General features: G+C 41.0%; 1 protein-coding gene across 1 annotated transcript; it reads right to left on the reverse strand.

Moving 5' to 3' along the window:
* Window positions 1-7,716: 7,716 nt before the first annotated feature.
* On the reverse strand, window positions 7,717-10,703 carry LOC133614671 (ladderlectin-like). The gene is made up of 7 exons (XM_061972831.2): window positions 10,664-10,703; window positions 10,520-10,582; window positions 10,386-10,413; window positions 10,206-10,291; window positions 9,996-10,130; window positions 8,278-8,374; window positions 7,717-8,086 (listed from the first exon to the last, which is right to left on the reverse strand). Exons 2-7 carry the CDS (start codon window positions 10,580-10,582, stop codon window positions 8,010-8,012), a joined length of 486 nt encoding a protein of 161 aa, XP_061828815.2. The 5' UTR covers window positions 10,664-10,703; the 3' UTR covers window positions 7,717-8,009.
* Between the last annotated feature and the right edge of the window lie 1,252 nt (window positions 10,704-11,955).

The following is an 11,955-nucleotide window of genomic DNA, read 5'->3' on the forward strand; positions in this document are numbered from 1 at the left end:
TGACCAGTGACACGTTTGTACAGAAAAGTCATGAACACAAGATAAATAATACGTTTATATAGTATTTATATCTTCATTTGGCACAAACAAAACCTACGCACATGTTCTTAAAATATTCTAATGTAACCTGTTATTAATGTTTATTAAGTCAAGTGGTGGCACACCCTCCAGCTGTAAAACCGGTTGAGTAATTAGTTATACATCATTTAAAAACACAAGTACTCATGTGTGAGTTATGAAGTAGCTACTTGGAAAATGTAGTGCGCTAAGTCATAATCAATCATTAAAGATGTATTTCTACAGCAACGGACTTTACAAACTCACAACGACATATTCTGCTCTTAACTCAAAACACCCCAAGTGGGAGAAAATAAGGAACCTTGAGAAGGGACCGCAGATGTCAGGAGCCACTTTCGGCTGCAAAGGATGTTGACTGGGTTCAATGATTGAATTGCTAAATAACAGATAATGGGGGCGTCTGGTCCATCGGTAGGCAACACATAGTCATTGATAATGGGGGCGTCTGGTCCATCGGTAGACAACTCATAGTCATTGATAATGGCGTCTGGTCCATCGGTAGGCAATACATAGTCATTGATAATGGAGGCGTCTGATCCATCGGTAGGCAACACATAGTCATTGATAATGGGGGCGTCTGGTCCATCGGTAGGCAACACAGTCATTGATAATGGCGGCGTCTGGTCCATCGGTAGACAACTCATAGTCATTGAAAATGGCGTCTGGTCCATCGGTAGGCAATACATAGTCATTGATAATGGAGGTGTCTGGTCCATCGGTAGGCAACACATAGTCATTGATAATGGGGGCGTCTGGTCCATCGGTAGACAACTCATAGTCATTGATAATGGCGTCTGGTCCATCGGTAGGCAATACATAGTCATTGATAATGGAGGTGTCTGGTCCATCGGTAGGCAACTCATAGTCATTGATAATGAGGGCGTCTGGTCCATCGGTAGACAACACATAGTCATTGATAATGGAGGTGTCTGGTCCATCGGTAGGCAACACATAGTCATTGATAATGGGGGCGTCTGGTCCATCGGTAGACAACTCATAGTCATTGATAATGAGGGCGTCTGGTCCATCGGTAGACAACACATAGTCATTGATAATGGAGGTGTCTGGTCCATCGGTAGGCAACACATAGTCATTGATAATGAGGGCGTCTGGTCCATCGGTAGGCAACACATAGTCATTGATAATGGGGGCGTCTGGTCCATCGGTAGGCAACACATAGTCATTGATAATGGGGGCGTCTGGTCCATCGGTAGGCAACACATAGTCATTGATAATGAGGGCGTCTGGTCCATCGGTAGGCAACACATAGTCATTGATAATGGAGGTGTCTGGTCCATCGGTAGACAACACATAGTCATTGATAATGGGGGCGTCTGGTCCATCGGTAGACAACACATAGTCATTGATAATGGAGGTGTCTGGTCCATCGGTAGACAACACATAGTCATTGATAATGGAGGTGTCTGGTCCATCGGTAGGCAACACATAGTCATTGATAATGGGGGCGTCTAGTCCATCGGTAGGCAACACATATTCATTGATAATGAGGGCGTCTGGTCCATCGGTAGGCAACACATAGTCATTGGGGGACCTTCTTTCAGTCTCAGCCAGGTCAGTGGTCCACCCCGTGTCAAAAGGTTTATTGAAGAGATTTCAGAACCTTTGACGCATATCAGCAACCTATCGTTTCAAATAATAATATTGACTATACATACAGTGGTGGTGAAAAGTGTACATACACTTGTAAAGAACATCATGTCATGGCTGTCTTGACTTTACAATCATTTCTACAACTCCTACTTTTTTTGTGATGTAGTGATTGGAGAACATACTTGTTGGTCACGAAAAACATTCATGAAGTTTGCTTCTTTTATGAATTTATTATGGCTCTACTGAAAATGTGAGGGTCAAAAGTATACATACAGCAATGTTAATATTTGCTTACATGTCCCTTGGCAAGTTTACCTGCAGTAAGGCACTTTTGGTAGCCATCCACAAGCTTCTGCTTGACCACTTGACCACTAAATTGCTGCAGTTCAGCTAAATGTGTTGCTTTTCTGACATGGACTTGTTTCTTCAGCATTGTCCACACCTTTAAGTCAGGACTTTGGGAAGGCCATTCTAAAACCTTCATTCTAGCCTGATTTAGCCATTCCTTCACCACTTTTGAGGTGTGTTTGGGGTCATTGTCCTGTTGGAACACCCAACTGCGCCCAAGACCCAACCTCCAGGCTGATGACTTTAGCTTGTCCTGAACAATTTGGAGCTAATCCTCCTTTTTCATTGTCCCATTTAAAGCAGAAGTTCAATTGGCAGCAAAACAGGCACAGAGCATAATACTACCACCACCATGCTTGACGGTAGGAATGGTATTCCTGGGATTAAAGGCCTCACCTTTTCTCCTCCAAACATATTGCTGGGTATTGCGGCCAAACAGCTCAATATTTGTTTCATGTGACATCACTAACAGAAAGCAGGTGAGTGGATCAGTGCTCAGAGAAAGATGTGTGGAGCGGTCACGAAAAAACACCAACACAACAGGAAGTGCCGCCAAAAGAAGAGTGCAGGACAGGAACACTAGAGGACACCAACAAAATGCAACATAAAGGTACGGCCTGTAACAAGCCATGACAAAAGCATTTGTGTGGATACGAACCGCGGAACAGGTAAGCCTTGACGTGCTAGCCGTAGCATTTACATCGTCGGCTAAATTCATTTTGTATGGGCATGGTTAGCTAGTTAGCTAATGCTAAGCAAGCTCTGTTATTAGCTCGGTTGTTAGTGTGACTATCTGCGGAAGTCCAAATGTGTATAGCACACATTTAATGCCTTGGGTGTAAATATGAAATATGTTTCTATTTTAATAATAATGCACATTAGGATTTACTGTGCCCTTGCACTGCTCTACAGGCCTGGTTTCCACAAGCCGAGCCTAAAGAACCTAAAGACTAGCATCACTTTTCTGCTGGGCTGGTAGTGGAGGAGTATACTTATAGCTAGTATTTCTTATATATATATATATATAAATAAAATAAATACTTGACTTTCAGTGAATTCTAGCTATATATATATGTATTTTATTATAAATATATATATATATATATATATATATATATATATATATATATATATATATATATATATATATATATATATATATATATATATATATGTCTTAATAAGATTATCCAAAAAATAGTGCTCGATACCGTGGTAGAGCGCAATATATGTATGTGTGGGAAGAAATCACAAGACTACTTCATCTCTACAGGCCTGTTTCATGAGGGTTTCCTCAATCATCAGGAGATGTGAATGCTTCTATTAAAATCTCCTGATGATTGAGGGAACCCCTCATTAAACAGGCCTGTAGAGATGAAGTAGTCTTGTGATTTTTTTCCCACACATACATATATATAGATATGTATATATATATATATTTTTTTTTTTTAATTTTATTTATATATATATATATATATATATATATATATATATATATATATATATATATATATATATATATATATATATATATATATATATTGGATAATCTTAATTAGATTATCCAAAAAATAGTGCTTGATACCGTGGTAGAGCGCAATATATGCATGTGTGGGAAAAAAATCACAAGACTACTCCATCTCTACAGGCCTGTTTAATGAGGGGTTCCCTCAATCATCAGGAGATTTTAATAGAAGCATTCACATACCATGGTTTATATAGGGCACAGAACGGGTAGGTACAGGCGTTACATGTGTTACCTAGGAGGTGTTTCCGTCTGTGACGGCATGCTGATACAATTTCGCTGCGCTTGTTGAGGGATGACAGGTCCGGGCGGTATATAATAAACAGTTTCTCTTTTAAGCATAGGTTGCATCTTTTATTACCACTGTTGTAAGGTGTGCTGGATGCAAGAATCTGCCATGTTATGGAAGTTGTATCCGCTTGATAAAAGCGGATACAACTTCATAGGTGAGGGTGAAGTTGTATCCGCTTGATGAAAGCGGATACAACTTCACCCTCACCTATGAACCCATGCCAGGAAACCAACCAAAAAAGAGCAGAAAACGAAACAACATTATCTGGTACAACCCCCCATACAGCAAAAACGTCTCAACTAATATTGGCCACAAATTCTTCACTCTGATCGACAAACACTTCCCCAAAGGCAACACCCTAAGAAAAGTATTCAACAAGAACAGCATTAAATTGAGCTACAGCTGTATGAACAATATACGACAAATTATTTCAAATCACAACAAAGCAATTGCAAAGGAGCCGTCTGCCCCTGGACAGAGCGACTCCAAAACCAACAAAGGCTGCAACTGTCGCAAGAAACCTGATTGCCCTCTCAACGGGGGGTGCTTACAAACATCAGTCGTTTACCAATCAAAGGTAACACGCAAGGACATTAACTCATCTGACACGCCCGTCTTGGTTGGGGCCTGTTGGGCCTAGTCCCTGCGTCTATTGTGGTAGCTTGGTGCTGCAAGGTATTCCGAGGTGCTGCGAGTCGGCCAGTTGCTGGGGTAGTGACCTTGTTTGTCAGCATGTCTGTGATCTTCTTTTAATTCTTTTTTTTTTTTTTTTTTTTTAATTAATTAATTAATTAATTTATTTATTTATTTATTTTCAAAATATATTTTATTAATATTATTTTTTAATTTTTCCCCTCCCTCAGGGGGGGGGCTCGGCGGGGCGGTTGCTGGTTGTTCCATCTCCATCGTTGGGGTCCCTGCGGGTGGGGTGGGTGGTTCCCGTGGCCCTGTGCCTGGGTGGTCCTGCGGCGGCCGGTTTGGGTGGGGTGGCCGGGGGCTGGCCTCGCCGCGCTCTCCGGGGGTGGGGGGTGGGCTCGTGGGGGCCCGGTTGCCGGTGGGGCGGGGGCGGTCTTCCCGTCCGGTTGCGGGGAGTCTCTGGGTCCTTCGGGCGGGGCGTCTCGCCTTTCTGCCCGTGTGGGGTGTGGTCTCTCGCTGGCTTGGGGTCTGGCTGTCCCCTGCTTTTCTCGTGCCCTGTCCTCCGCCGGGTGCGTCTGTCTGCGGCCTGCTGCTGGCCCTTGTGGGCGGTACGGTGGGTCGGGCTCTGGGGTTCCTGTCGCTGGCCGGCTTGGCTGCGTGGGGGCGGTGGTCCCTGGTTCCCTGGGCACCACGCCTCCTGTTTGTGGGTTGGGCTCTCGGGGGTGATGGGGCCGTGCTCTGGCTCCCACGCACTCTGGGAGTCGAATGTATTGTACATGCAAATTCACGTATGCTCACATACGTACATAGGTACCTACGCTCCCACATACATACACAAATACAGTACATATTTACCTACCTAATGTTCGTACATCCACACGCACATTCAATATACAAACATACACATACACATACTGTACATATACATTCACTGTACAAACACATATACACATTCTGTACATATACATTCATTGTACAAACACATATACACATTCTGTACATATACAAGTACATATGCATACTTACACTCATGCACATAATCACGTTTCATCAAACATATATTAACGTTGTTGCCCTAGGGTAAACTGGGTGTAACACATGGCACACTGACAAAGCTTAACCTATTGTGACTATAACAATCTACAAGGTTTATGTAGGTTGCTTCTCTTTCTCCCCCTCCATTTTTCTGCATTCTTTCGTATCTCAAGTTATCATTACGTATATGTATTGTTGCATTTAAACAACTGTATTGTTGATAATAAAGGTAAATTATTGGTATTGTTCATTATCAATAGCGCTATTTCTATTGGTATTTGTATTGATCCATTTGTAGTGTAATAATGCTCATTGTCATTTCTGTATTATTTTTTATTTTTCGCTAACTGCTTATTTGCTATTACTTTTACCATCATATTTGTACATGTCATATTTGCTGATGTTGCTCTATTGTTGTTGTTGTTGTTGTTTGCTGTTGTTGTTTTTGTCTCTCTGTCTAATCCCCCTCTTGTCCCCACAATTTCCCCCTCTGTCTTCTTTTTTTTTCCTCTTTCTATCCCCTCCTGCTCCGGCCCGGCTGCACTAAATGATAATATAAATACATTTAATAAAGTCAAATACAAATAAGGCAACAAGAGAAGTATCCTACACTTCTCTTTTGTAAAGTAAATCTGAACAGCCGACATGGGCATCTACATCAACTATATGATTTGCCTGAGAAGCTGGACAGGACATATTAAAAAAAAAAAAAAAAAAAAAAAAAAAAAAAAAAAAAAAAAAAAAAAAAAAAAAAACTCATCTGACACGTATGTAGGATTAACCGAGGGAGAGTTCAAAGCCAGATGGAACAATCACAATGTTTCTTTCAGGAACCAAAGCCTGCGGAACACTACAGAACTCAGCAAGCACATTTGGAACCTCAAAGACAATAATGTTGAATATTCAATAACATGGCAAATTCTTGCATCCAGCACACCTTACAATAGTGGTAATAAAAGATGCAACCTATGCTTAAAAGAGAAACTGTTTATTATATACCGCCCAGACCTGTCATCCCTCAACAAGCGCAGCGAAATTGTGTCAGCATGCCGTCACAGACGGAAACACCTCTTAGGTAACACATGAGCCAATCACCACGCCCCTACGCCTGCCTGTACCTACCCGTTCTGTGCCCTATATAAACCATGGTATGTGAATACTTCTATTAAAATCTCCTGATGATTGAGGGAACCCCTCATGAAACAGGCCTGTAGAGATGAAGTAGTCTTGTGATTTTTTTCCCCACACATACATGAATTTCAGTGTTCATTTATTTACACATATACACACACATAACACTCCTCTATACATTGTTGTATTTGAAAGTAGCATAGCCTTTGAAGGAGCATAGGTATGGGCAGTGTAATATTCTGGGTTGGAGTCAATAACCAGGCGAGGTGATGAAGTTACGTCTCTTTACTTCATACTTCAGAACCGACTCCCACACTTGTCGTCAGGGTCAGAATACAACGTAAACCGTTGGCCAACCAAAAAGTAACCACAGAACACTATACCCAACATTCACCAGGAGATGGCAACAAACAACTTAGATCACTCTATTACAGGCGGCATCTGTGACATTTAATTTGCAGGAAAGGAGTGAGTTTAGGGTTGAATTGTCCATCCTCGTTCTATTCTCTGTCACTCGTCGTTGCCATGACTGTCTCTTCTTCGTTCTTCTGCTTCGTCTCCTTCTTGTTGTGTGTGCAGTTGTGCACTCGCCAAAAGCAGTAGATATTATAACGTGACTGGGCCGGCAGCTGTTTAAATGAAGGAAAAGCGGACGTGACGACAGGCTGTTCTCACTCAGGTCCACACGGACCTGGAAGGGGCTTGCCTTAAGTCCGGCTGGAAATTGGGAGAAATTCGGGAGAATGGTTGTCCCGGGAGATTTTCGGGAGAGGCACTGAAATTCGAGAGTCTCCCGGAAAATTCGGGAGGGTTAGCAAATTAATCTAACTCTTGTGTTGTTTTTCCTTAGTTGTGGCTTGAAGTCCATTTTTTTTCTCACCACTTTTTTGTTTCTGTTTGTAACGCTTACTAAAGTCTGCTTTGAAGTCTTACCATTCAGCTTCTCTGCCTTGTAACACGGTGCTGTTTGGTGAGTGTTACAGATTAAAAAAAACATCCACGGACAAAACAACACACCTTTTCTTGCTTGTGCTTTGGTAAATGAATGACACTCACATGATGACAACATTAGATGTGAATTTTATTTGCATTTCTTCCAGTTTATGCACCTTTACCCTGCCTCTGTGGGCGAAATACTTCTGTTGACCCTCAGATTGAAAAGAATAAGATTAGATAAGATCCCTGATTGTGTGACTACATTCAGAAATGTGACACAACGCACCATCAACTTGTGTGTTTGTCAGCAATCAATTAGAAAGTGATCAGACTGTGTAATATACTAATGAATACACAAAACTCATCAAGATGGTGGAAAAGGCATCGTCAAGGAAGATGTGACAGTTGGAGGGCTGATTAGTGGTGGCAGTCAGCGTCTCTGGCACAAACGTAGGGGTTGTCACTACCACAGGTTTCATTATCCCAGAGTTCATCTGTAAGAAAACAGAAGCGGGTGATTACAGATAATCTGCTGCCGATTATTGAAGCAAATAATGCAGATCTGCCTCCAGTTTTGTTAATCCAGCCATGGCAAACTGGTAGAAGTACATTAAATGAAGCAAATAGTTACTATGACTAGATACTAATAACTCAATCACAGGTCATAATCATTGTATATATTTACCAAGGTTTTCAATCTCAATACAATCTCCAACGTCAGTGTCCGCGTTAAAGGCACTGAAATCAAAGTCTGAGCCGTCAGTCCAGATAAAGTTACCCTCCTGTAAGACCAAAAAAACAATTAATGGAGGGACACCAGAAGTTAAATCAGTGCACAGATTTTCAGCTCTTTGCGTTTGTCACAAGATCATTTATTTTTGTGGAGTGTCTTTAGATTCTTAATTCCTTGGAACATCTTGCTGATTATTATGTTGGTTTTATTGTGAGCACCAGGAAATGATGATGATATTGACATACCTCTTCATAGTTGTGATTATGGTAACTTCTAGACAAAGTTATTGTAACAATATTATTGTGAATATCACTTCTGCCATGGTGTTGTATCAGGGCCGGCCCGTGGCATAGGCCGTATAGGCAAATGCTAAGGGCGCCGTCCATCAGGGGGCGCCACGCCAGTGCCGCAAATGTTGGAGAAAAAAAAAAAAAAAAAAAAAGTTGGTACTATTTTTTCTAAATACAAAAAATAATCCCACGTTAATTAAAATGCAAAGTAAAGCCTATTTAATAGAAATATTATTTGTTACAACCCCCCCCCCCCCCCCCCGCACGGTGCACCCCCTCCCTTCCCGTATCATGACTCTTTTTGGACGTCACCACATCAAAAAATCAACACAAGATGTCAAAACGGCCAAAACTGTCAGGTGCCCAGGGAAGAAAAAAGAGAAAAGAAGAGGAGGAGAAACGAGAAAAAGACAGAGGTAGCAGGTAGGTAACGTTAGCCTACATGAAATTATTTGTCTGTTACAGAATGTGATAGTAACCTAGCTTTTTAGCATTAAGCTAATGTTACATGATTCGGCAATTGCTAATCAATAAATAGCTAGTTCTGTTTTAACGTCGGGTTAATATTGTGGAGGGGGCTAAATTGTTATGGAAAATAATAATGTAACGTTAGGTAATTACAGTACTCCCACCTTACATTCCTCAGGGACATTTGTATTAGATCTTTTAAGCAGGTGTTTTTTGTTTACATTGTTATTGCCTTCTGGTTAGCTAATGTTTGCCCTGCAGGCAATAGTCACTTTTCCACCCCTTTATATATTAGGTAGAGTTGTAAGTAAAAAAAAAAGGTCAAAGACAAAGCTATTCAGTTTCTTGTGAGTATATACACTTCAGTGCCGATGTGGGGGGGCGCCACCTAAAATCTTGCCTAGGGCGCCAGATTGGTTAGGACCGGGCCTGTGTTGTATGATCACCAGGGTTTTTTAGTCAGCGGGTTGGTGAGCAACATGAATCAACAAGTGTTTTGTGGGATTTATGTGACACTTTTAGGAAATGTCAGAAATGGGATAAGCAACAAGTGATTAAATTTTGGGGTGATTACTAATTGGAGATAGTTATTGTTATTATAATTATTGTTATTGTTATCATTAATGGTCCAGAATGCTGCTGCTTGAGTGCTCATGTTTCTTTAATTTTGAAAGTCATTAAAAATAATTGTCCTATACATGGAGCATATTTGTTTGTGTAAAATAAATTATCCTTTGCAAACCCCACCAATGTTTCTTCATGCTGGGTCCAACCCAAAGTCCAAACACTTCCATCCTCCACTTTCCTTTAAGTTGATGCAAAGATTTAGTATGGAGGACACTTTTATTTTCTGTGTGACAAAATATTAAATGCTATTTTTTTTTAGAATGATTGTACTGGTGAAAGTTTCACCTCTATCCCCTCATGGAGTCCAATCCAGGTGTCAATAATGGGATCATCCGTTTCTTTAATCACTGCCAAAACGGTCGCATATTCCAGAGCGCTTTGGATGGAGGCCAGATTCCCACCAAGAGTTTTGCAGATGCTCTAAAATGACAAAAAACAACATAATACCACTGGTTTAGAACTACATCCCAACTACTGAGTGAAGTCCTTCCATACCTCTGCATCTAAAAAGCTTCTTGCTTCTTCCTGGTAGATGAAACAACGATCATTCAACTGAGTCCAGCCCTTAGGACAGCAACCATCTGCAACACAAGTTATTATTTGAAGTAAAAAAATTCAGAAAGAAAACCCACAGAAATGAAGAAGATGTCAATATGAAAAAGTTAGTCTACCAACCTTTGTCGTCATGGCGAAAGGTAGCCCACTGTGAAGAAGAAAGAACAGAACATTGACAAGAGTAAAGACAGCAATCAGTGAAAATCAATAAAACAAATAAGTTATTAGAATCAGCAGGTGAGATTGTGACTTACAGCTCCGGTCATCAGTCCACTGATGCCACAAAGGAGGAAGAACACGCGAAGAGCAAATGCCATCTGTGCAATGATAGACAAATACTGACATATTAGAAATGAAACAGACTTGTAAAAGTGAGGTGTAAAGTTGTGTCGTGTTACCTTTCCAGTTGTGTTGTGTCGCTCCAGACTGAGGACAACAAAAAAGTTGGCCTTTTATATGCTAGCCAGATGCATCATTATAATGTGCTGCGTCATCTTGTGCCAGTTAGATATAATTACCACATGAAAAGACAGTCCTATTACGTTAGCGCAGCGTTTCTCAAAGTGTGGGGGGCGCCCCACTGGTGGGGAGTAGAGATTTTTTAAATTATATTCTTAGATATTTTTTTTTTACTCTGCTTTCATTTTCTATACAGACTGTAAATCACTTTGTGATTCTGTCTGTGAAATCCGCTATATAAATAAATTAAAATGACTTATTTTTCCTGTAGGCTTTAAATTTCTAGGTAGGAGCTAAAGTTTGGGGGGCTAAGCGGAACAAACTTGACGAGACAAAATGAAAAGCTGTCAAAGGACACAGTTGCGAGACGTTTATGCGACATTGCAAGTGATCTTGAGGAACGACTGGTAGACAAATGAAAAGAAAGTCAAGGTTCAAGGTTCAAGGTTCAACTTTATTGTCCCCGCGGGGAAATTTGTCTTGGGCACAGTGCATCATTGCTTTCTTAACATACCCAAAAACAACAGAACAAAAACACAAGCACAGACACAACCACAACCATACAACTAACATTTAAACATCAGAACATGGAGCTTGATAGACATAGGTGGCACTTTGATGTAGGCATAAAATCTACAGTATGGAGATAAAGATAAAGTACCAATGTGCATTGCACTAGAGCTCATGGATAAAGTGCTGTGTGCTAAAGTGCTTAGTTCTAAAGTGCTATGTGCTAAAGTGCTCTGTGCTAAAAAAGTGCTAACCTATGTATTAAAATTCTATTGCACATTGTTGGTCAGCTTAATGGAGGCTGGGACAAATGATCATTTAAGGCGGTTAGATTTGCATAGTGGGACCCGGAGTCTTCTCCCTGATGGCAGGGTTCCATATTCAGGAAAGAGTGGGTGTTGTGAGTTGGAAATAATTTTCTTAGCTTTTTTCCTAACTGCCTGCTCATAGATGCTCTGTATAGGCTCATATTCTTTCCTCCCTACGATTTTCATTGCCGTTTTATGCATGCCGGCCAGTTTGCTTTTTAGCTTAACGGTTAGGTTGCCAAACCATGAGGTGATCCCGTATCTAATGATGCTCTCTACAATGGCACGGTAGAAAATCATCATGATGTGGCTGCTTACGCCGTACAATCTTAATCTTCGCAAAAAATATAGCCTCTGTTGCAGTCTATTGCACATTTTGTCAATATGTGTCTTCCAGCAGAGAAGATTATCAA

The sequence above is a fragment of the Nerophis lumbriciformis genome, linkage group LG01 (assembly GCF_033978685.3).
Source record: "Nerophis lumbriciformis linkage group LG01, RoL_Nlum_v2.1, whole genome shotgun sequence".
Lineage (NCBI taxonomy): Eukaryota > Metazoa > Chordata > Actinopteri > Syngnathiformes > Syngnathidae > Nerophis > Nerophis lumbriciformis.